This window comes from Halichoerus grypus, chromosome 12 (assembly GCF_964656455.1).
Source record: "Halichoerus grypus chromosome 12, mHalGry1.hap1.1, whole genome shotgun sequence".
Classification (NCBI taxonomy): Eukaryota; Metazoa; Chordata; class Mammalia; order Carnivora; family Phocidae; genus Halichoerus; species Halichoerus grypus.
The window spans coordinates 90,539,231-90,564,416 of NC_135723.1; the positions used below are offsets into that span (position 1 = coordinate 90,539,231).

Sequence of the window (25,186 nt, forward strand, 5' to 3'; positions counted from 1 at the left end):
ATGGTTGTATATACCTAGTTCCATTCCAGACCTGGTATAGAGGTTTCATTACAAACAAAGGATTCCGTAGGGTATTAGGACTTAATTTTCTCACAAACCCCAGTTGAGAAAGAGTAAATAAAAAAGGTAAATGTATTTATCTAGACTTCTCAGTAGTCCAAGATGCATCAGTGCAAAACTACCTTGCCTATAGGAAGCTCTAAATGATGACTAGCAATGACTGTGCGTGCAACCATTATTGATTCTTGTCATCAATTTTTATTGTGTAATTTTTGATTTAGAAGATTAGCCCTGCACAGTTATAAATACAATTGAAAGTGAACTTCTTATCACTGACATTTAAATTATCTGCTGTATGCTCTATAGGCTACATTCTTCTCCCAGATATGTTCTAAAGAAAATAATCTAGACTATGTAATGAAAGGAAACACTCACGTTTCGCTGTCTGCCATATCCAGTAACTCGGAAGGTCCTAAATAAGAGGAAAACAAGATGCCATCAAAAATAAGTTCAGAAACTAAAACATTAACAAAAAAATCTATAGTCACAGAATTAAAACACGTTGGAAAGCTGAATAAAGTAGAGTCATTTGGTGAAAGGGATATTAAGACCACCTCCCCTGCTCCACACCCCCCAAAAGAATGGATTTCTCTATTCCCACTCACCAACCTCCCAACCGCCACCAACCGATATGTGTGGAATGATACAGCCTATGCTTTTAAAGCAGCTTTCAATCAGGTTGAAGACATAAAATTAGTCAGAATAGAATAAGTGAGAAATAACTAAGTGGTTACCTTGGGGGAATGGGGACACTTCAGTGGGCTTTAAGGATTGTTTATCATTCCCCAGAGGCAGGTTGTTTAAGACAGGGTTTTATACAGTATAATTTTAAAGCTACAAGATACCAGAGATATCATCCAGTCCAATATCTATATTTTAGAAACAGAGTAAAATTATATTTTTCATAAAATTTCCCTTCCAAGACCTGGAAGAAATGTTATGCACAGCAAATGATTATAGATGCTTCCTTAGGAACTGAGATGTCTGATGAGTTTGTGCACTGATGATGTTCTATTTGTTCACCAATTAAATCATTCAATCTGAAAACAATGCTTGGAATGACCACCTTTCCACCTTCTGCACCAGTGATTCCTTCCCCAACCCTCCTGTACTCTAATCAGTCTGCAGGTATCAGCTGAGACACATTTTCCATAAAGCCCTCTGCAACCCCCCTCCAAATACTGCATTAAATGTCCTGCCTATGTGCCCCCTCATTATGTACACTAACCCTATGTCCTGTACTTGGGAGGGTAACATAATTTATCATCCAAATTGAGACTGTCCCAGACAGGTGGGGATATGTAATTACTTTAGTGATCATGACATTTAAACCATAAGAAAACCACCTGCGGATTTGTCTCTCTCCATAACTAGACTGTGGTAAACCCCCTTGAAGCTGTGGCCTATGCCTTGTTCACCACTACATCCTTCCTTGGTGCCTGGCATAGAGCCTGGTACCAAGCAGATGCTTACATGTTTGGTTGAATTAATGAGTAAATGTGCTTGGACATGCCAAACACAGTTCTAGGTATTGAGCATTTTAGTCTTTAAAAATATGATCCTATTGATTTGCTCTCTGTCTTGTTGGATATCATTATAATTGAAAATTTGCTTTTATGATTACTTATTACATAAAAAGAAGAAAGGGGAGAGATTAGGACTTCCCAACCATGAAAGTCACTGGCCAAGAAGATGACTAAGATGCCATGGGACCTTCACAATCCTCCTGGTCATCCAAGAGCTGCCTCCTCTTTCACATCTATTGGCCGTCTAGGCCAGGTGAATCTTCCCTTGCATCCTCTGTCCTATTTGTCTCTCCTCTTTGTCCTATTTGACAAATAGGCTTCCTAATTGGTCTCTGCCTAGAGCATAATTAGCATTCAGAAACAGGTACTAAGAAAAATGAAAAGGTCTCTCATTCAAATTTCTAATTCAGCATATTGACTGCTTACTCCCAAGTATTCAGCCATGAAAGTTTGCAGTCTTTCACCTGGAACTACCCTTCCTCAATTTGTTCCAGGTTCCATTTCTTCATATCAGCTCAACTGGTAACTGTGCCATCACCCGCCTCTCTCTGGGGCTCTCCCAGCTCAGAGAGCTTCTTCCCTCCACTCTCCCGATCCAGAACAGCCTTCCCTTTTCCAGCCACATACCTAAATCTGACCTGTCCTGTAAAGCCTAGTCTGTGACAAGGTCTTCTGAAATGACCAGCTTTGACAGAAAGAATCTATCCCTTCTCTGAACTCCTTCTCTCGTAACACTTACTTGGTTCCACCCTTGTATTATGTATTTGCTTTTCACTCATACGCCTTGTCTCCCTAAATGAATTATACTAAATCCTTGCCGTGTAAGAATATTTATTATTTTTCATTTATTATTTTTCTAGCACCTATCCTACATTAAGGATTCAAAAAGACGTAATGCATTTATTTTTGTTCCTCAGTCTTGTGGTTCTAAGGAAACATGAACGATAATGACCACAACAAATACCCAAAGAAGTGCAAGGCAGTACCATGTAGTGATGGGTACTAGAGCTGAACCTCCTTGCTTCAAAATTCTGGCTCTACCTGCCACTTACTGGATCTCGGGCCAGTTCATTTAATCTCTAGGTCTCTTGATTGCCATGTACATTAAAGAAGGATTGATAATATGTATCTCACAGGATTCTTGTGAGGTTTCATAAGTCAATATAAGTTATATGCTTAAAATGGGAGCTGGCACGCTACATGAAAGTTTAGATCGGAAGTGTCCTATTCTCTGACTTAAGCAGGTTACACTAAGTCGAGATGTGGAGCATCAGCGGAGGGAGGAAATGTACTGGGCTCTGCATTTACCTCCATTCACTTTTGAAGCCACTTGTTGACTCAAATGCTATGTCCTGAGAACCAATACTCCAAACCCCTTCAACTGTTGGCAGGGCATTCTCCACAAGGTCAAGAACAAGGACGCTTACAATGTCCAGTGGCCCCCAAAGAGAGTGCCTGCCACCTTCAGCCAACCCTTGGAGCCATTCATTTGCAAAGGAATTCCATGAATAGGAGCACCCCAGCCCCACTCCACTCCAGCAGCTCTGTTCCCACCATTCACTGCTAAGTGCATGCTTATCTGGGCACCAGAGGCCTCACCCCCTTCCCCCTTCATTCAGCACTCAGAGCTGCACCCACGGTGGGTCCACCAACTCCAGGGTCCATGCCACCATGTAATGAGAGGCTGTGGGACCAGCTACATCGGTGCCAAAACCGCCATTGTTTGGCACTCTGAACGTGGGGACAAGGAAGAGAAGGGACCTTGTTCCTCAAGTGTCTTACAAGAATCGCCATAAATGCAGCCAACCCAGAACAATGGCGGAGCTGATTACCCAGTTTCTGAGTCAGGCATGCCTGTGGCTGCTTATCACCCTCCCCTTCTCTCCTTTTAATCCTCGGCAGCTGACAGAGGTGAGAGGAAGAGGTGCTGCTCCTAAAATGAGACATTCTTGCTCTTAATTAAAACCTAACAAAACTCCAATTACAGGTTTCAGGAATGGAATGGGCTCTGGAATGATGGACTTAATTAACCCAAACTTTCCTCATCTGCCCATCAATACATATAATCACCAAAGAGCAGAACGTTTTGAACACTGTCAGGCAAATCACCAATGAAGAGGCAAGGGTGGCAGCGAACTGATGACAGGCGGGAGTGTGGAGCTATTTTTAATAGTACAGGTACATTTTCTAGTAATGTTTTAACCTGCTTTAAAATAACTGTGTTTGCATAATGCTGGTGAGAGGGGGTTGCAGAGGAGGAAATAAGAAGAGGCCTGAGTGCCAGGTGCAGCCCAAGAACAGGCTGGAGGTTCCCTCCCTTCCAATGATCTGCTGGGAGCTCCTTCAATAGTATATTGTGCTGTTTAGTAGTGCTCCGTGTGGGTTAGTAGCATTGATTCTCCAATCTTACAATTTGGAGAAAGGGGGCATGGCCAGAGAGACAAAAAAATAATCTGCCCAGACCTCACAAATTGTCTTTAAAGGAAAAAGTATTTTAAAAAAATAGCATCTATGATTTTTGGAAAGTTAATTTGAGTCTCACTCATAAGGGAGAGCCCAAGAGAAAGAAAAGACGATGGAATTCTTCCAGTTTATATCCATGGTGAATATTTGGATCTAAGGCTTATTGCATATTTTAGGTATGCATATGGTCTGATTGTGGATATCATGCCATCTCCCTTAGGGAATGGAAGGAATACCATGACTTTGTTAGCAGTGAACTCACATTTATTCCCTGAATATAAAAGGACATCTTGGTTCTCTGTCCCTCCTAGGGTTTATTACAATGTCCACACTCAGTCCCACAGTTGACCTACACCAGAAAACAACTGTTAAGTCCTGATTGAAGGGACACGTGTGCAAATTTCTCCATGAAACTTTCAGAGGCTGACGATCGATCACCGCCCCTCCACAGCTCTGCACCAGTTGTCACTGGAACCCTGCATATAATACCTCTATCGATCTACCTTGCATTGTGGTTGTTTATCCGTGTTTCATTGCCCTCACCAGGTTTTAGAACTATGGAGGGCAGAGACCATATACTACATACAAGTCTTGGCAAGTAACCTAACATCACTATGCTTCAGCTGTCTCTACCTGTCAGATGGAGATAAGAGAGCTCACTATGTAGAACTGTTGTAAGAATTAAATATGTTAATACATACAAAGCAGTTAGAACCATAAAAGTTAGCAGTGACTATCACTATAATATTTTTTCTCAAAAGTTCATGGGGGCAGAATTCATTTTTTTTCTAATAAATGAATGAAGACCTTTAAAAATCAATGTGGATCCCAGCCAGCATCCTATTTTTTCTCAGAGAAAGATCCATAAAGGTAACATGGATTCAAAAGACTGTGCTACATAGGGAAATGGTCCAAAAAATAAGGGGGAAATGTACTAAGAGGATACACACATCAGTATTCGGGCGAAAGCCAGGGAACGTGAGAGGAAGCCAAACTTCACAAAGCTCCCAACACGAGAAAGTGAACAGCATGGTTAGGCAGTCAAGCCTTCCAAACTGCAAGTTTGCTGCCCGGTGCTCATTCCACTGGCTCTCCCACTGGACACCCCAGCTTTTGCTGGCGCAACCCTGTCATCAATACTGTCCTTGTATTCTATATGATGTGTCTTTTGTCACGTGCACCCTTTAGTTTGCTTCCCACATCAAGGCATCCAAATCCCCTTTGCTATTCCTTCCACCTCTCCATGGCCTCTCTCTCCCCGGACCTCATTTCCCATTAGTCTCCCAGACGCTGCCAGCAGACCATTCCAAATCCTCCTCTGCCCCAGGACAAAAGCCGCACAGATGTGGGGAGAGCTGGCTCTGGGAACTCTAACAGCACCGTCATCCTGTCCCAGCGGGGTGGTGGTCGTTTCTCTCGGGGGACCAGAGGCTGAAAAAGGGGGGTAAAAAAGAAGAAAGAAAAGAAAGACTAGAGACAGAAAACGAGGGAAGACAAAATAAGCCATTGAAATCAAAAAGGAAATGCATGAGTGAGATTTCTATCAGGACACACGGTAGGGGGGCAAAGGGGTGGGAGTGGGGAGAATAAAAACAAAGGAACGAAATGTGCGGGGTGGTAAAAGCCTAAAACAACACAAAAGTCTCTTGGAGGGGTACAAGGCGGGAGGAGGGAGCGGGTAGAAAATATGGTTGAAAGGAGCTGAAAAGCAGGAACCACTGGGGGACCCGGGCTGGAACCCCTCGGCATCTTTCCCTCTCCACCCTGTCCCCATGGAATTTTAGCTCTCTTCCTCCTCCATTCTCTCTGCAACCCTCCCAAGGCCCAAATTCCAGTTTTTCATAAAGGAAAACAGCAGGTTGTGCATTTGAGAGAAAGTCCCAAAGAAGATGCAGGACAGAGAAAAATTCAAACCGCCTGCGGCTTGTCAGAGTCTACCACACACTCCTGCCCCTCGCCCCACAGCCTGGTTATAAAGAGCACTTAGATGAGAAATACATTGCTTAGTGTGGTGTCTGGGAAGACAACGAATCTCTCACGACTCCTGTTCAGGGGGCGCCCTCCTGACCGTGGACCCCACTGCTCACCATAAATAACCAGTGAAGAGGGGGGCAAAGCAGAGGGAGAGGGGCTCCCGCCTGAGCAAGAAAGCAGAGCACAAACAAGCCCCTACACTCTCAGGCATCTTGAAAAGGGCCCACGGATTTCTCAGAACCCTTGTCAGGAAGCCTGTTGTCGGGTATTTGAACAGATTTTACAATTTATATCATATGAAGCCACAGGAAAGACTTAAACCAAATTAAAAACAAAAAAAAAACCAAAAAAACTAAAACTTCAAAAGATTTGCAGCATTCGAGATTGGGAGGAATGTCCCTCTCCATCTTTGGCACTGTGTAAAATTGTACTCTTTTCCCATTTACATGAGTTTGAATTGATCAGACTTGTCTACCACAAATCTGATGCTGGTTTATAAATACAAAACTTCAAAAGATTTGCAGCATTCGAGATTGGGAGGAATGTCCCTCTCCATCTTTGGCACCACGTAAAATGGTACTCTTTTCCCATTTACATGAGTTTGAATTGATCAGACTTGTCTACCACAAATCTGATGCTGGTTTATAAATACATTGCTGGTTTATAAATTCAGGATGCATCCCAGCCTCACAGAGGCCTCTTGGAAAAGGCTATTTTCCTTGTCAGACCAAGGGGATTCTAGAGCCGCCACGACATAAAATTGGAGAGATTATTTCACTGACCAGGGGTCACATTAAGAGGATTGTTACAGAGCAGAAAAAGGGTTGTGTTTCCCGTGAGCTTGTCCCTGCCTTCAAGAAAACTGTAATTTACAGGGGTTTCTATTATTTAAAAGAGACAAATTTTTCTGCAAAAAAAATAGTTTACAATCGCAACATGTACAGGCTAATATAAATTGTTATCAGCGACTAAAGATGTTAAAACAAACAGCAACAATGAAAACAGGAGAGCTGAAGCGCTTAGCTCTTGGGGAACCTGCTGACTTAGGAGGGCTATGTCAAAAGATTTGCATGCATATTCCTGAATAAGTAGAAATAATGAGATCAACGTTAAGGCTGAAATCAACAGTGCCTATCAGGTTGATAAATGCTAGTTTCAATAAAAAATCAACTGCGAGTTAGTTCCCATTATTTGACTAGAGAACTGAAAGGCTAAAAACTGCCATCCCTCAAAACTGCAGTGATTCTTGGACTGGAGAGCATAATAAGATTTTATTTTCATACAGAAAGATGGAGTGTGCTTCATATCTCTAGTCTCTCCCTCAGGTTTGTACTGGCCAGTGAGATCCTGGTGAGGCAGGGAGGGAATCAGATGCCTCCCGTGACCTTGACCTTGACCTTGAGTGTGACCATGGGAACTGCTTGCCTGTGAGGGAAGTAAAGGTGAGTGCAGGAATCTCCAGTTGTTTTTCTCATTATTATAAATATTAAACCAACTAATTTATTAAATCTAACCCCCCCAGAAACTGGAAAAATAAACACCTTCTCCCCCCTAATTAACAGATTGCTTCGTGTCCTTCAGTTTTGATAGAGAGAGAGCTGTATTGTGTGATTCACCCTTTGCAAGAGATGCTGGGGATGGAAGAGAGACGACTTTAGTATCGGAATGTCAGGCTTTGGTTACAGCACTAAGACTAACATACCAGCTTGATTTCATGCCAGGCAAAGTACGTGTGCATCAATCCACAGGTGGGGTTAGAACTTGCAAACTTTTAGAGGCCCTATTATTTAAGGCAGTGGAAAAAGGAGTGGGGGAAGTGAAAATCTGTGATTTTAGACTAATATCATCTCATGCCTCATCACTCATGCCCCTGGGGGCATGCAACTGAGGAGAGGGATTTTGGTTTGTTTTTAGTATAAGTATGTCCCAAACATTGCACGGGTCATACTTAGGCTTAAAAAGGGGGGAAATTGCTGTTGTTGAAGAACTTGCAAATTTGAAGAATTATTGTTGCTAATCAACCTGAGGACCCAGAACCAAAGGAAAACATAAAAGCTGAGGTCCTGGGGATTCCAGGTGGGACAGTAGTTCATGATACTGAGAAGGTAAGCTCATCATTTTCAACTGAAGAAGACAGAGGGTAAGGGAGGATGGTAGGTTAAATCTGGCCGCAGATTATTTGCAGCTCCTTTCATTGGGCGGTGGGGGCCATTTTGCCCTCCTTTGAGTCAGGGCCAACTCTGTGACCTATTTTAGCTAACAGAATGCTGCAGAGATAATGCAGAACTTTCCAGCCTGGCCTCAGGACATCTGGAAGCATCTATCCTCACCCACCTGGAACCATAGGACTATCATGCCGTGAAGAAGCCTGGGATAAAAGAACAGGTAGAGAGGGAGGCTCAGGTGTCCCGGCCATTCCGGCCATCTCAGCTGAGAGCTCCAAATGTGTGGGGGAGTCCATATTCAAGACAGACTCAATCACAATTGCAGCTCCCCGCAGCCTTGTGAGTGAGACCAAGGGAGACACCAAGAGGTGACTAATACAGGGAGGTTTCCAGAACTGTGGGGGAGGGGGGGGCAGGGGGGGAACACTAGCTCTTCAGGAGAGGTAGAGAGAGAGAGAGAGTTCCTAAATTGTGTTAGCACTCAAATAGATGGCCAGGGTCTGACCTAACTCGGGAGAGGGTCTGTGGGTATTGAATAGGTTAAGGTATGCGAGCAAACATTCAATCTCATGGGGTGAAGGACAAACTAGGAAGAAAGGATTGAGAGTGGTCAAGAAGACAGCAACCAGGAGTACTTTAACCCAGCTAAAGACAAGTAAACTGACAGTATGTATATCTAAAGCTCATCTGCATTCTGTGTGGTAGAAATCCTAAGATCTTTTTGATTAAGAGAAAGATAATCATAGAAGCTCTGTGACTTTATGCGTTGTCTGTGGGAGCTGGGTTCTAACATTTGGTTTTGCCTCTCACCAGCCTTTGGAGAAGTCACTATGGGAAAGAAAAAATACCTATGGTTTTTTGTTTTGTTATGTGTTTTGTTCTTTTTTTTTCCCACAAAGGAGGCAAGCAGAACTTATGCCATCATTGCTTTGTAAGTCTTGCTCCCCCCCACAAATGCTTTCATTGCAGTGGGTCGAATGGGTAGGGGAACAGCAGATGAAAGGATGCATATCCCAGACACAGCACCAAGGAATACAGCTTACCACCTGAGCTTTCCAGCATAGACAGGCTTGGGACTGTCCAGCCCAGCCTACAAGGGGGAAAGAGATGGTCTAATGATCTCCATCCTGCTTTCACATGCTTTCCTTTTCCTAAACTGTTCTCTCCACCATAACTCAGGCCAAGGGTTCAAGCAAACTCATCATGGTGAGAAGGAACTGAAGACAAAACAAGGTGAGTCAAATGTACCTGATAGTCTAATACCTACCTTGCAGGTCCTTGTAAAGATTAAATGATAGGATGTTTACAACAGATGAATGGATAAAAAGATGTGGTATATATATACAATGGAATATTATGCAGCCATCAAAAGGAATGAGATCTTGCCATTTGCAACGACGTGGATGGAACTGGAGGGTATTATGCTGAGCGAAATAAGTCAAACAGAGAAAGACATGTATCATATGACCTCACTGATATGAGGAATTCTTAATCTCAGGAAACAAACTGAGGGTTGCTGGAGTGGGGGGTGGGATGGGAGGGATGGGGTGACTGGGTGATGGACACTGGGGAGGGTATGTGCTCTGGTAAGCGCTGTGAATTGTGCAAGACTGTTGAATCTCAGATCTGTACCTCTGAAACAAATAATGCAATATATGTTAAGAAAGAAAAAAAGAAGAAGAAGAATGTAGCAGGAGGGGAAGAATGAAGGGGGGAAATCGGAGGGGGAGAAGAACCATGAGAGACGATGGACTCTGAAAAACAAACTGAGGGTTCTAGAGGGGAGGGGGGTGGGAGGATGGGTTAGCCTGGTGATGGGTATTAAGGAGGGCACGTTCTGCATGGAGCACTGGGTGTTATGCACAAACAATGAATCATGGAACACTATATCTAAAACTAATGATGTAATGTATGGGGATTAACATAACAATAAAAAAATTAAAAAAAAATGATAGGATGTTTAGTATAAGCATCTGAAAATATAGTAAGCGTGTGACAAATGGTAGCTACGTTATCTACCTGTGGCTTTACAATAGGACTTAAAACATCCATATAGAACTATTTTCAATTTAATTCTGCATATGATTGTGTTTTTTGGCCTCAATTGCCTGAAAATAGTGACTGTATTGTGTGTGTGTGTGTGTGTGTGTGTGTGTGTACTCACCGGTCTATAACAGGTAGCTCCTGTTAAGCACTCCACAAATATGTGTTGACTGAAAGACATGCTGAAGTGAATAAAAAGAGGAGTGGGGCGCCTGGGTGACTCAGTCGGTTAAGCGTCTGACTTGATTTCGGCTCAGGTCATGATCTCAGGGTTGTGAGACTGAGCTCCATGTTGGGCTGTGTGCTGAGCGTAGAGCCTACTTAAGAGTCTCTCTCTCCCTCTCTCTCTTCCTCCTTTGTTCATGCACGCATGCTCTCTCTCTCCCTCTCTCTCTTCCTCCTTTGTTCATGCACGCATGCTCTCTCTCTCTCTCCCTTAAAAAAAAGAAAAAAAAAAAAAAAAAGAGGAGCAAAAAGGACTGTGCATGTCTACGAATACGCTTACTATTTTCAGCCTGGATCTGGATGCCAGAGCTTCACTGCTAGGGCGCAGAGAAAATCCTCCAGGATCTCTGTGTACCTACATCTAGCAGACCTAGAGGCTGCTCCAATCCTTCCCCTCTCAAAGACAGCCAAGCCAGGCAGGTTTTTCCCTTTACTCCTGTTCTTAATTCCTAGAAACACTATGAACATGGGAAGCTGAAAGTACTGGTCAAGATATGGGATCTATCCATGTGTTTATGCCTCTAAAGGACCATGAGAGAAATATGCTAAGGTACATGCTACTTCCAGCAACTATCTAACCACGGAAGACATGGGAGTCCCAGATGTTTTCAAAGAGAATGAAGCGTGGCTTAAGTTGAAAAGATGAATGAGATCCAGGCAGAAAAAAAGAGAGAGAGAGAGAGAGAGACAAGCCAAAAAACTGGAAAAAACCGTGCTCATGTAATCCTCAGAATGATCAGCTATGAACATGGATTTGGTACCGGGTCCCAACCAGGCAACTTAAAGCGCTTCCCAAAACAATCCGGTGTATTATGTCGGGACGCATTTGTTTTTGTCTTTTATTTTTCAGTCAATCAGCTCACCAGTATCCTGCGAAGACCTGGATATGAGAATTATTTCTAGGAGCCGTTCGGTCACAGCGACCCACGTGGGTCAGCGGTCTGTAGTTCCGTCTGGCTCACATCAGCAGGGGGTGTCAGCTAAAAGGTGGGGAGCATCTCTACTGTTCTGAAGACAGCCGGCTTGAGAGCCCGCTTAGACGGTTCAGCTGCTTCGCGGATAAGTGCCCCTTGGTTCGTTGCGCCTACTTACCGTGGTCCAGGATGTACTTCACGATCTCCCCGTGGCCGGTTTTGGCTGCATGGTGGAGGAGGGAGCAGTGGTCCGGCCCCTGAATTAGCAGACTGCCTCCATTTTTATAGCTTTCCATTAGCTGACAAAGAGACACAGGAAAAGAAGCTCAGGCAGAGTCCGGAACAAGGGAAAGTACAGCTAACCGGTGATAAAATAAGAGTGATGTAGCAAACCACAAATGTTTCTAGCCTCAGAGGACGCCGAGAAGTCAAAGTGAGGAAGCAACGTTCCTGCACCGTGTTAGCACTCAGATAGCTGGCCAGTGTCTCCCCTCACTCTGGAGAGGGTCTGTGGGCACTAAAATGTGGAAACTGAAATGTGTTGAGTGAGTTATTTCTTCTCTGTTTGATGTCTTTTTCTTTTCTGGGCACTGGTCGCTGTCCTAAGAGAGTGAAGGGCAGCAAAGAGAAGAAACGCTTTCCTATGTTGGCTCGGGTTTCTCTTGAGTGAAAGAGTAATTAAGGCCGGAGACAGGAAGAGCTTGGTGTCTGGTAGCTAAGCTCCTTTCCGAGCCTATGGTTTCTCTCCAACCTCTAATGAACCTAGCTACCAAATACAGAAGCTCCTTCCCATTTTCCCGTGGGAGATGGTGGCACACGTGTGTACAGCCTCTTTCTTCTTCCAGAGCTGCAACCCAGCCAGCACGCCTTCTGTTAATCATCCAATCCATGCCCAGTGAGGCTACAGATGATCCACAGGATGAGAACCCAAAGGATTCAGAGAATGTGGCAGGAGAAACCTAAAATACCTATATTGTGAGAACAGACTGGAAAAGGACCAACAGATTTTGCAGCCCGAGAATCATGTGGCGAAATGAGGATGTGGTCTGATTTCGTGAAATACTGAACATTACAGAAAGTGTAAATGGGTCCCTGTTCTCCAGGGTATGGGAGATATACCTAGAGTGGTATAGGAGAACAAAAAGAGTCTTTCTGGAACTTCTAAAAGGTAGTTTCAGGACAAAGAAGAATACAATAACCCGGCAGGTACCAAGCAAAAGGAATGGATCTATCACCAAGAAGTTAGATGGCACACTAAAAAAAAAAAAAAAAAAAGTAAGCATCTCATAAGGTCAAAGAAAGTAAACTCATATCCAACCATGGAACTGCCATGTGGCAGATGCCAGGGAAACAAAGATGAATAGGACTTGGTCATTGGCCTCAAGACCTCGCCATCCATGGGGAAGACAGATGTCAAAGACACATACAGGAATGGAGAAGAACATAACGAGGTTATCACGGGGTGAAAAAAGAGTCAGGGAAGGCTTCCTAGAAAATAGGCCAAAAAGGAATAGTTGAATGGAAGTAAAGAACATATGGGGACTTTTTCCCTAAACTACGAGGCTATAGGATAGCAAGAGGTAGCTAATAGTTTTCCAGAAAGAATCTAAGCATATCCAGTACTGTTCAACATTAGTCTTACAATGACACTCCCTTTCTTCATAGGCAGATCCATAAGGGATTTGGGCTCAGTGGAGCAGCACAGACCCAATCCATCAGCTGCCTGGATGCTGCCTTTCTGTGGGGTTTTTGGACACTGCGGACATGAAGTTAGTCCGTGGGTATCTTAGGCAGCTCAGGTGCACAGCAGACGCTCCCAACAGCCTTCACACCGGATGGCTCCTGGGGTCTTCGGTTCTCCGCTGTCTGCTGTGTGCTCTCTCTCTTACAGACACGCACACAGTTTAGTATCTAATATTTCTTCTGCTTTCTGCATGGCATGGAATAGACAAACAGAAGAAGGTGGAAAAGAAGAAAGAAAAGGGGAAGAAAAACTTGGGAAGGAAAGAGAAAAAAAGAATGAGAAAGAAAAACTAAGTCACTGTATTTCATCTTTCCATAAATAAGGTTAAGTAATTTCTTAGGCACTTAGGAAATGATTGTAACAGAGAACGTAGTAAGACAACCTACTGAATATGGCAATTTCCCATATTTCAAATAATTCTCTATTAAGTACAAAAAAAGTGGGGTTGTATACACCAGGGACCCAAAAAATATGCTGCCTAGACTAAAAGCATATGCAAAATGAGATAAAAAGATTTCAAATGTACAGTAGTTTGCACATTTTTTTGGCTTAGAAGCTCTGCAAGGGCAGGAATCACGCCTTACTGCCCAAAGCATCTAATATAAGGCCTTGCAGGGAGTCTGGATAATATTGGTTCAATCCACTGCTTGGCAATAGCATCAAACTCCCAGGTACACTGCTTGGAAAGTACTTTTTTCTTGTGGGTGACAATTCTTCGATGTCGACTGTGCCACAGGCACCATTTCCAGAATTATGTGTCTAAAGATGGCAGTTTATCAAGATGCTTGCAACCTTCTCGCCATTTCTTTCCTATTAGTAACCTGTTAACATTGTAGCCCAGAGGTTTCTCAGTTGATTCAACAGATGTGCTTCAAAAGAAGTTGCATGCAAGGTCAGTGCTTCTCAGCTCTCTTTTAAGGCTTTTGGGTTCTCGATCTGCAATGGCACCATATTCCACAGGCTGGTGAGTAAGGCAGAGCCTCTGTCCCTACACAGCTGCTGATCTTACAGAGCAGATCGATGCCAATGTGGGTTATACAGGGATATACAGGCAGTCATGAGTCCCAATGCCTGAAAATGACATGAGACCAAATAGAGCTTTTAGAATACTCGTGGACTATACTATATAACAAATATTTGCATCTCCACTATGTTTATTAAAAAAAAACACAGACTAACACTACTAGCTAGCATTTTAGAGTCCCTTCTATGGAATAAAAACAGTCTTAAGAGGTTTACATGTATTGTTACAGTTGATCCTCACAACAAAGGAGAGAGGCAACATTATTTAAGTTTACAGATGAAGAAACTGAGGCGCAGAGGGAATCAGATAATTATACAAAGTCACACATACAGTGAATGGCAGAGCCAAGATCTGAACCCAGGCAGTCTGACTCCAGAATGTGCATTCCCTCTAGAGGCAGCAGGGACCACTTCCTTCTCTCTGAACTAAGAAAACATAAGCATGAATTAAAGTGTTCGAGGGAGATGAGACGGAGCATGTTCTTTTGGTTTAACTGTGATCCCCAGAGTACAAAACTGTAATCATGTTGGAAGCTGTAGGCTCTGGCCTGGAGGATGTATTTCTGGGTGTTGTCCAGATAATTCTTACAGATGAACTCATTTCAAGACCTGTCTAAAAAGAAACCTTTCAACTGCAAATATCAGCTTCTAGAGAGCAGGAATTCCAGACACTGTGAGCACTGCATCCGGGGAACGTGCAGCCCATGTTAACTAGTCAAGACAACCGGCATGGTACCCCTGCATACATTCTCCACTGTTGGGAAATGTGGAGACGCTGTGAAGACTCCTCTGGCCCTCCCTGCCCGGTCCTCAAAAGAGCATCCTTCCCCTTCCAAGTCATTTAGCACAGGCAGGGGGATGATACATGACATACGAGAGATCATGACTATTTGGTGAGAAATGATGTTAAAGTTCTTAAAGAATCACCAAAAGTTTGGGTAGGAACATATCTTACCTTCATAAGATCACCAGCTATTACTGCCTGCAAAATTGCTGTGGGAGACAAAAGAGAGATGCCCCATTAGTAGAAGACCCTCTCATTAAAAAAATCCCAAAGGGCTGGATCCATATTTTGTAGAAATAGTCTACGTTTGGGGTAGGAATCAGGGAAGGAGAAGCATGCCAAAGGTTGAATCTTGCAACAGGCTAAAGCCTTCCCTTCATCCCTTCGCTACCCGGGCACCCATTCTATCCTACCTGGACACCCCCTCATGAAACTTGGAGCCACAGAGACTAGATTCAAATCTTAGCTCCGACACAAGTTGTGGGTGAATCACGGAAACCCTCTGAGCCCGGTTTCCACATCTGTCAACCAGCAAGTCTAAATCTTACAGAATGACTAAAATGATTGATGAAATCATATGGGTGCTCTCAACTCATCTATGAGGTGGACTGGCTGCCTAACCGTGACTGCTTCTGCTCCCTTCTTTCCAGTTCCTTCCACTTGGTCCTCTTGGGGTTCCAAAAATCACTAATAATTTTGCTCTGTAGTGAGAGACAAACACCTACCGTTATGGAAATGAAGAGGACTGGAGGTGGTGAGGAAAGAACATGCATGCTTTTTTATGTTCTGAAGAAAATAACCATACGGTCAGCATCTAATCCACTGGTGACTCTTATGGAAAGAACTCAAAGACTTAGGAAACCTAAACTAATTGTAAAAATATGTAACTCCAGGGGCAAAAGTCGAAGCGCACATACAAGTCACTTGGGAGGTAGAGGAGGAGGGAGAGGAGGGGACTGGTGAGAGAGGGCAGGATGTGTGAGCATCTAATGACAGTGTTGGTTCCTGAAGGGAACATGTGCATTAGGTTGGAAATGGTCCTTTAGAAAAACAAATACCTAGATTCTAGGACTACCGAAAAAATAGATTATTGTAAGGCTTGAATAGCACAAAATTTTAGAAGTAACTTAAATTTTATTTCTTAAGGTGTCATTTTATTTTTATCTTTTTTTATGATTTATTTGTTTATTTTAGAGAAAGAGAGAGCATGAGTGGGAGGGGTAGGGGGAGAGAGAATCTCAAGCAGACTCCCCACTGAGCTCAGAGCCTGACTTGGGGCTCAATCTCACCACCTTGAGATCATGACCTGAGCCAAAATCAAGAGTTGGACGCTTAACCGACTGAGCAACCCAGGCGCCCCAGTGCAGTGCCTTTTCACAATACTATAAACTTGATAACTTATAAAGACTATTTCCTTCCCTTTTCTCCAGGCCTTACAGAGCTAGTGGAGCTCTACCGGACAGAGGCCTGGACTGGACACAGGGACCTGCATTATGGTGACAATTGGGCCGCCCACTTGCACACGCATGTGTACTCTCTCTCTCAAAATAAATAAATAATTTTTTTTCTTTTTTAAAAAGGCACTGGACTAGGGCGCCTGGGTGGCTCAGTCGTTAAGTGTCTGCCTTCGGCTCAGGTCATGATCCCAGCGTCCTGGGATCGAGTCCCACATCGGGCTCCCTGCTCTGCGGGAAGCCGGCTTCTCCCTCTCCCACTCCCCCTGCTTGTGTTCCTGCTCTCACTATGTCTCTCTCTGTCAAATAAATAAATAAAATTAAAAAAAAAAAAAAAAAAGGCACTGGACTAGAGTCTAGTCTATTCTAATCTCTAACTTAGCAGACATGTAAGCTTAACAAGTCAATGCTTCTGAACCAGTTTTCTTATTTGTATAATAAATAGCTGTCTTGCTCATCTCTCTATCATAAGAACAAAACCAACGAATGAAAGCTTTATAAGTTCAAAACAGTAGAGTGCTTACTTTTTCAAGATTATATTGAAACATTTCCCAGAAATGAAAAGAAAAAGAAAAGAGAAATAGAGAAAAGAGAGAGAAAAGAAGAAAAATGAGTTCATTACTTTAAAGCACTTCTGTAATAAAATTTGGTATATATAAGCAGCAAATCAAGACAATAAAGGAATTCCCCAGGACAAAGTCTATTTGAGGAGCAGCAGGAAGGGAAGAGAGAAAAGAAAAAGAAAGGAAAGGAAAAGGAGGGAGGAAGAACGAAAAGAAAGAAAAATATCAGAAGTTGGGGGAAAACTTATTGGTTAGCTGGGGAGTTCAAAGATTTCTTGGAGGAGGCGAAGTTCAAGCCAACTCTTCCGTGGTAAGTGGAATTAATTAGCAAAGAGGATTTGGAAAATCCTTGCAAGACGAAGGTAGGATCCGAACAAAGACATGGAAGTTAAGTTGTGATGTCTAAGGGAACCTTCGAAGAGCTGAATATCATCCTCCCTGGGGTGGGGAGTGGCTGCAGATAAGGTGCTGCAGAGTCGGAGGGACCCCCCACAGTGAGCACCTCTTCTGTCAAGATAAGGCACTTGGAGTTTATCCTGCAGGTGGTGAGAAACCATTGCAGAGGTAAAAGTACACCAGAGAAGCATATAAATGTCAACCATGCCAGTTTGATCCCACCTTCCCCTCCTGGAAAGAGAATTATGACCTGCTCTCCGCTCATTTTCTCCAGATTGCCCAATATTATAGCCTCTTTAAATGTCTACCCCAGACTCATTCACAAGTACTGCTACGTTTGTTGGTTTCCAGCAGCCTCCCGATTTAAAGTCCCCATGAACAGGTAGAAGATCATATAACAGAATCATAACCAGAAATAATTTCCAATTGTACTGGAGATGGAAAGCGGGGATATTTATTCTTAAGTCAAGCAATACACCCAAGGGTAGCTATTATGCAAACATTATTAGGCTCAAGGCTCACTTCTTTCTCCTGATTAATGTCCTTCCCCATGAACACTATTGTTTAAGATTTCCTCTGCATAAAGACAGCTTGAATCTATTAGTATTCAACTCCAGATAATAACCTTCTGAAAGATCAAGCTTCAAAAACAAATAATGAGTTGTTATGATTACAGTATTATTCTTTATTATTTCTTGAGCTCCAAGCTTACCTTCCTGCCTTTTCCAAAACTCTTTCCAACTGGGGAAATCATGATCCCAAATGCAAAGAAGGGAAGTCAAATTGCTGATGGGACGTAAAGGTAATTGAGTAGATGGATAGTAAGTTTCCTGGACAATTAAATCACAGAAACTTATGTAGTTAGGCAGGAGAGTAAGGGAGTAGAGAACTGAGAGATCTGTCATTTTTAGAGCTTAGAAGCAGAACCATTAATTCATATGAAGTGGTTGATATTTCCTTCAGTGCTCTGCCTTCCCATAAATTGTTATCCAGTAAACATCCTGGGACTGAGAAGTCAGGACTGCCAAAAAGGAATCCCCCATCTTCCTTCTTACTCTCTCCCTCTAGGGCCTCGATTCCCAGCAGTCTGCATATCCTCAGAAATCGTGCATGAAGGCACAATGGCTACCCACTGGAATCAGGATAGGGACAAAACAATCCACAGGGTCACTGGCTGGCCACCTGCTCCTGCCCTGCCAGGCCCTGTTTGAGGTTCTGGGGATACCTCCATACAAAGCAAACTCCGTCCTCTTAGGGAACTGGCATTTTGGCAAGAAGTCCAAATTAGGAAGGGATACATCATAACTGAGCCAAGAATCAGACTGCCTGTGAGTCCCTGGGAGCACCATGAACTGGCTGTAACCTTGGGCAAGTTATAGTTTACCACTCTCAGTTCTCTCATTAGAAAAATGAAGACAAAGTCAATACTTTTGGAACTCTGCCTTTCAAATCAGCTCAAGGAACAGAGGACTGACTATTACAGTCTCCTATGTAGAACACCATGGAATCCTGGTGTTTTTGACCTCACGACACAGAAAAAGAACCATTTCTCACCGATGAAATGAGAAGGTTAGATTAAGGCCAATTACAACTGTAGAGTTTGCCATATGATTACTTCCAAAGGGATAGTTTAAGGTTGCAGTTTTTGCTATGCCAATGAAAATATTTAATAAAATGTATACAGGGCTTGGCAAAGCCACGTATATGAGTTCCCAATAAATCAACTGAAATAACTACATCATATAGTCTCAACTCTGAACACTTAGGTCTATTTAAAAAGTTTAAGCTTTCATGTTATTTCTCAGTTCTTAAATTAATATTCTATTTCCAAACTGCTTGTCACCTACTAATGATAGCAGTCACTTAAATCTTTTTAAAAAAAATTTATGGAAGAAAAAAATTAAAAGTACAAACAACCACCATCGAACAAAGAATAGCTTGTAGAGCCCTGGGTTGGGGAAGAAATCAGTTGCTGCACTGAGAAGCATAAATATATATCTGGCTTTGCCAAGTTCTGCATACTTTTTACTCCTAAATTTCATCTGTGAAGCAAGAAGCACGTCCTAGAACTGTCCCTTCAGAAGCGGTCATATTCTACATTCCGGAGCTATTTTGGGTCCTAGCCTAAACTTCTCATTTCATAGATGAGAAAACAGGCTTGAGAAGTAAATGGACTTTTCCAAGGTCACACAGATAGTTAGCAATCCAGATGACAGAGAGACTCTTATTTTTTTTTCTTTGTTTCTTTTACATTTTCTTATGTTATTGCATCTGACCCCTATGTTAGAATTCCTTCCACCACGCTGTTTCCCCTTGAACCTGGAGAAAGGTGGGCAAAAACTAAAACAACCCCAAAGAAAAGTTTCATGAATGCATCACATGCAAAATGAAGTCAATTTAAGGCTTCAAGGTCCAACTCCTTTCATGCCAAAGGAGACACTGCATATCGAGTGCACCCAGGGCAGATGTTGCATTCACAGTTCCATTGATCTGATCATGATGGGCATCTTCCTACTTCTCCTTTATTCAAAGTTACTCATTGCTTAGGTGCCAGATGGCTTGCATTGTCAGCTGCTCAAGAGCCTACTTCTTTTAGATACCTACTTCTGCAGAGCTTTTCCTGCATTTTCCTTATCAGAAGTATTCTGTCCAATTTTTGTACTTTGTAAGCAGTCAGTCATGGGACATGAACAACAAACTGTGACGGCTTAGCTCCCCAAAATGGAACTTAGTATAATCATCAGATACGGCAAAGGTAACTAACACTCATTTAATGGTATGGATAACTACTGTGAATTATGCTAATGAGGCATAAATGAGAAGCAGCTCATGAAAATGACTGTAATTAGTATTATTTTACATAGTCATACTCAACAAGGTGAGCTGAGAGAAAGGAGGAATTAGATATTTTGAAAGACCTTTGCATTTTAATATGAGCCTAGAGGAGGTTTTGACAACCGATAATAAGCTACGTGCCAAATTATTTGTTAATAGCTAAAATACTGAGGGTTTTTAATATATTGGAACAAATTCAAGATTATTCTTACAATGATGCACAAATCTGTATCAGCTCTCTGTGACTGCATAACTGTTAGGCAGCCACAGAGAGCTGCATCATCCCAAACAGAGTGGCTTCAAACAAAACAATTATGTTTGGTCAAAACTCTGCTATTGGGGCCAGGTTCAGCCAAAAGTTTGTCTTCCCTCCACCTGGCATCAGGTGGGACAGCTCCACTGAGAGCTCAAAGACCCACTTTCAAGATGATTATACACGACAGGAAACTGGGTGCTGGCTTCAGCTGGGAGCTTTCACTCCCTGAGCATGGCATTCCATGGCTTCTTGGGCTTCCTCCCAAAATGGTGACTGGGTTTCAAAGGCAACCATCCCCAGAAAGCTTCGTGGAAGTCACCTTTCCTTGGAAATCATGGGGTGTCACTTCTGCTGCTACAGTCTTAATTAAGTCTGCCCATATTCAAGAAGACCCAGACTCCACATCTCAATGACAATAATGTCAAAGTCATACTGCAAAAAGAATGTGTGGGATGGGAGATCATGCTGTGACTGTTTTTAGAAAATTCAGTCTTTCACATCATGCACTTACATTGTGATGCGCTTTGAGTAAGAGGGTTGACACTGACTTTTGGTTAGCATTGGGAAATGGCCATGAATGGCCTTTGTTACCTGTGTCCTCTATGGGCGTGTGTTTTGCATGCAATATCATCTGTTTATGTCATGAGTATCTCAGTAGAAAAATGCAAAAGGCTGACAACTGCTTATCTCAAGGATCAGCTTTTTGGAGCAGGAGGAAGAAAGGCAAGTAGAAGCTTCTCCTCTTTTGCCAAAATACAGAGTGGAGGGCTCAGAGCACACACTTCCAGGATCTCCTCCTCATTGGGATTAATCCATCAGCGGCATCAGAAGGCCATGAAATGCTACAATGGTCTAATATTCAACCACCACCTGTGCCAATGTGCTCAGAGCGTGTAACCATAGATGGCAGACTTAAATAGGTTTTGTTTCTCTCTAATGACAGGGTTAATCCTCAAATTGAATTAGTCCCTGCTAACTGAATGCATGAATGCATATGGGTTCTTTCCATCTGCTGCAGCAATCCTTTTGAAGCTACTATTGGCATGGAAGGAGTTTCCTGTTTGGAGAAAAAACAAACAGCCCCCTATCCAGTGTTCCCTCCTGGCAGAAAACCTGCACCTTGTTGCCAGAGGACTGGGACATGCTCCCCTCCAAAGCAGTTGGTTCTATTTCTCTTATTTCCCCCACTAGAATTAGCTATAAACAGCGCGGGGACCAGATGTCTCTCCCCGACAGCCCATTTGTTTACCTGTGGTTGTGAAATTGTTCTCTGGTTGCTGCACATGTGGAAACCCCATCTCTGCCCTTAAGCCACAAGCACAGGGGCTGGGTTTTCACTTTTTTTTTTTTCTCTTTATCTATATCCCATCTTTCAATAAAAGCTCTAGTACAAGAAATACATGAAGTGCTTAATAAATACTTGGTTGATACCTGTGGTCTGGTGATTCTGCGAGCTATCATTCAATATTCTTCCAACCCCGAATCAAGGAAGACATGTTAAGGAATGGAAGAAAGCCCACTTTACTGGCCCTTGCTACACCCGGCAGTCAATTTTGGAGTTGGGAATATTTTCCTATCTTTTCAGGTACCTAATAGTGTTCATTAGATGCAGCAAAACAACATCATAAGTGTCTCAATAAACCAGAAGTATTTATATTATGGGTCAAATCAGAGCCCTATACTAAGCAATAGTTATTTCCTAGAACATCAGCCGTAAGCCTTGGATCAGTGTTAAGAGAAATTTCATGGGTTAATTTGCTTTGAGCACTGGGCTAGAGAAGCCAAGTTCACAGGTCTTCCTTGGTCTTCCCCAGTCACGGTAGGTTACTTTCAGCCAGCTGTGTAAAATATATGCCAATAGTCACAGGAGGGATGAGAGAGGTTCTTGAAAATATCCTCCTGAGAATCTATGCAACTCAAAATTAGTATGTTCTCTAGTAATGATATATTAATATTATGATCTTTGGATGTAGTAGCCAACACTTTTTAAAAAATAGAGTCCACCTTCTAAAGTAATATCCAACTATTCCTTTAAAACTAGAAAAATATCAATTCCTCTTTAGTGTCAATATTACAGAATCCCATCAACTATTTTTGTCCAATAACTATTAAGCCTCCACCAACAGGGAAGATTTTTCATATATGTAAAGGGTTTTAATCTGGTTACACTTTATTAAATTCATATTTATGAACCCCAAATAATCATAGTACATGATAACACTCTTTCTCCTTTTTAACATTTGAATAAAGTAGTTACATATTAAAATCCGTAGTACGCTATATGTGTTTTAGTGATGGAGGAGATTAAAAGAAAATTCTAGCCTTCTCCAAAAGTCCCCCATCTCTAGAACGTCAAGAGAATTTAACTTCGATTGATGAACTTTATTTTTGCTTTCCCGGCATTTGGATGATAAAGCTATAATCCTGAGAGGCTAAGAGAAATGAAAGAACTAATAAATAAGGTCTTCCTTCACCTCACAGGTGAGAGGAAGGTGCCAAGTAGAAGCTGGACGTTGTTCCTAATGACTTTGACTGAGGACCGCAGAGATAGCATCAGCGCCTTGGCTTCATCCCGCCTCTCAACGTCAGGCCGCCTTCCTCCTACGAGAGGTCTCCTTGAATTCATCTGATATATTGTAGCTGTGTCCTTCAGGATGTCTAAAAAGAACTTAGGTTGAAAAGCTGTGCTCATATTTCATTCCGTGATAGCCGCGAGCAGATCTGACGTGTCCTGAAAGTGATGGATGGTTATTGGTTTTAACCAAACATCAAGACTGCATATGGGAAATAGTGTTTAAGGTCAGGATCCAAGTACAGATGAGTGTGCTCTGGAGCTCAGAAAGATGATGGGTTTATGGGTCATCGGGATGCACAGTAAGTACCTTATCACTGCCTAGCAGCACATTGACCACTCTGGATAGTGAAGGCCTTTTGAACTAAGAACAGGTTTAGCCAAAACACTCCTCACTGAAACACAAGTAAAACCAGGGAGGAGTTAACACAGCAAAGTCACTTTCAGAGACAAACACAAGCAAAATGCACACAGAGTAAAAGTATACAATTTTTTTAAAAAGATAGTTTCTAGAGCCTGCTTCACTTTAAGTGTAAATACAATTTGTACTTGTAACTAAGTTATAATCAAATGCTAAGTTTGAACCTTCCCCAGATCAGCATAACACTAACTGAAAGCATAGAAAAATAAAGTATTTTACTTCAGAGAAATGAACAATAAGTTTTAACTTTTACTTGGACATTACGCTAAGTTGACTTAAGCAGCATCACACCTTAAAAGTAAGAATTCTAAAGTAAATGGTTAGTTCTGAAGCTTGTTCGGAAGATACAAAATAGAATAGGCTTCAGTATATGGACAAATCTTCAATAATATTTACTAAAGAACAGATTTTACCAGTTGCTGTGAAGGGAAATAAAAACTAAACCTTCATTCTTCTTAGGAACTCCTATATGCTTAACAACTGAGCCACCCAGGTGCCCCAGGAACTCCTATATTCTTAAGGAAGAAAAGAGTTATCTAGAAAGTAACACGTGTGTCCTTACACATCCACACGGAGCCCCTGACTGCTAAGGAAAGAGAGTGGTGTATGGAATGATTTCCTAGGGAAGTTGTAAGACAGTGTCCATAAAGGGAAGATCTGCATTGGCAGAAAATACGGATGGAGAATTTTCTACGGAGACGTCCAGCTGGCTGAGAGGCATGGGTAAATAAGCGATAAGCAGTTTCACTTGATAAAGTGGGATGTCAAGAATGGGGGTAGGGGGCAAGGAGGCAGGGAGGGAGTGAAGAGCGCATCCCGGGAGAACAGCTTCCAAGACGCAGAGAGTGATGTGAGGCCAAAAACTTTTTTTTTTTTTAATGTCACTGAAAATCACTCACCAACTCCATTTTCAGAATCCAACTTTGGCCAAGATTATCACTCTCTTTCTCAAATATAAAAGCAGCTTAAATAGAAAGACCACTGGGAAATCAGAGCCCAAAGAACATCTTGGGGTGAGCCATGCTTTCTGAGAATGAGAAGGAGCCCAGAGAGTTAGGGAAGATATGAGGCCCAGAGAGGCACATGGTCAGAGAAATACAATAAGCAGCTACACAAACGATATGGTTTCAATGACCGTTTTTGTGGTCTTATAAAACACCACCTCTAATTTTTTTTTTTTTTTTGCAATGGCTAAAATAATTGCCTTTACTTAGTAGGGCACAAGAGCGGACGGAAGTGTCACCGGACTGCACAAAATTGAGGGGGCTCTGGCTGATTACAAATCCCTTTTTCAATAGGCACTGGGGCCTCACTTTGTCAGGAGAAAAGCTGGAAACTGCCTAATTAAGTAGTAATGTATTTTGTTACCTTATTAAAGAAAGCTACCAGTGTGAAAGCTGCCTGCAGCACTTATGCACTTGCAAAGATGATTTTCTTTCTTTTCAGGAGGCGAGTACCTGGTAAGGTGTGGAAACAGCAGGTCTGTGTGTCGTCACAAGCAGAAATAGTAACAGGCCGGCACTCCTCTGCAGGCATCCATACGCCTGCCCGATAGAAAGCAGGACATGGGTGTCTCCCAAATACCCTTCCAAAACTGAAGGTGACATTTTGGGGTTCTCCTCATGTATCTCATTGCCCAGGATTCTTCCGTGCCTCGGAGGCCTGAGTCTAGAGGACAGAAGAAGCCTTAAATGGCAGCCAGCTCAGCCTGCTCTCTAAAGAGACCAAGGCCTAAGGGGAAACAATCTGCCCCAGATTCCCCCACCCT

The 25,186-nt window shown here is 42.6% G+C and overlaps 2 protein-coding genes across 11 annotated transcripts in view; both read right to left on the reverse strand.

Moving 5' to 3' along the window:
* Nucleotides 1-25,186, reverse strand: part of PTN (pleiotrophin) — a 486,673-nt gene that overhangs the window by 137,017 nt on the left and 324,470 nt on the right. The gene's annotated exons all lie outside the window — the stretch shown is intronic.
* Nucleotides 1-25,186, reverse strand: part of DGKI (diacylglycerol kinase iota) — a 419,644-nt gene that overhangs the window by 6,806 nt on the left and 387,652 nt on the right. For all 10 annotated transcript variants that reach the window (XM_078059602.1, XM_078059609.1, XM_078059607.1 and 7 more), the window contains 3 exons: nucleotides 15,093-15,130; nucleotides 11,549-11,669; nucleotides 436-472 (listed from right to left, as the gene is read on the reverse strand). In XM_078059602.1, coding sequence (XP_077915728.1) covers nucleotides 436-472; nucleotides 11,549-11,669; nucleotides 15,093-15,130 — 196 coding nt within the window. The remainder of the gene's footprint in view (nucleotides 1-435; nucleotides 473-11,548; nucleotides 11,670-15,092; nucleotides 15,131-25,186) is intronic.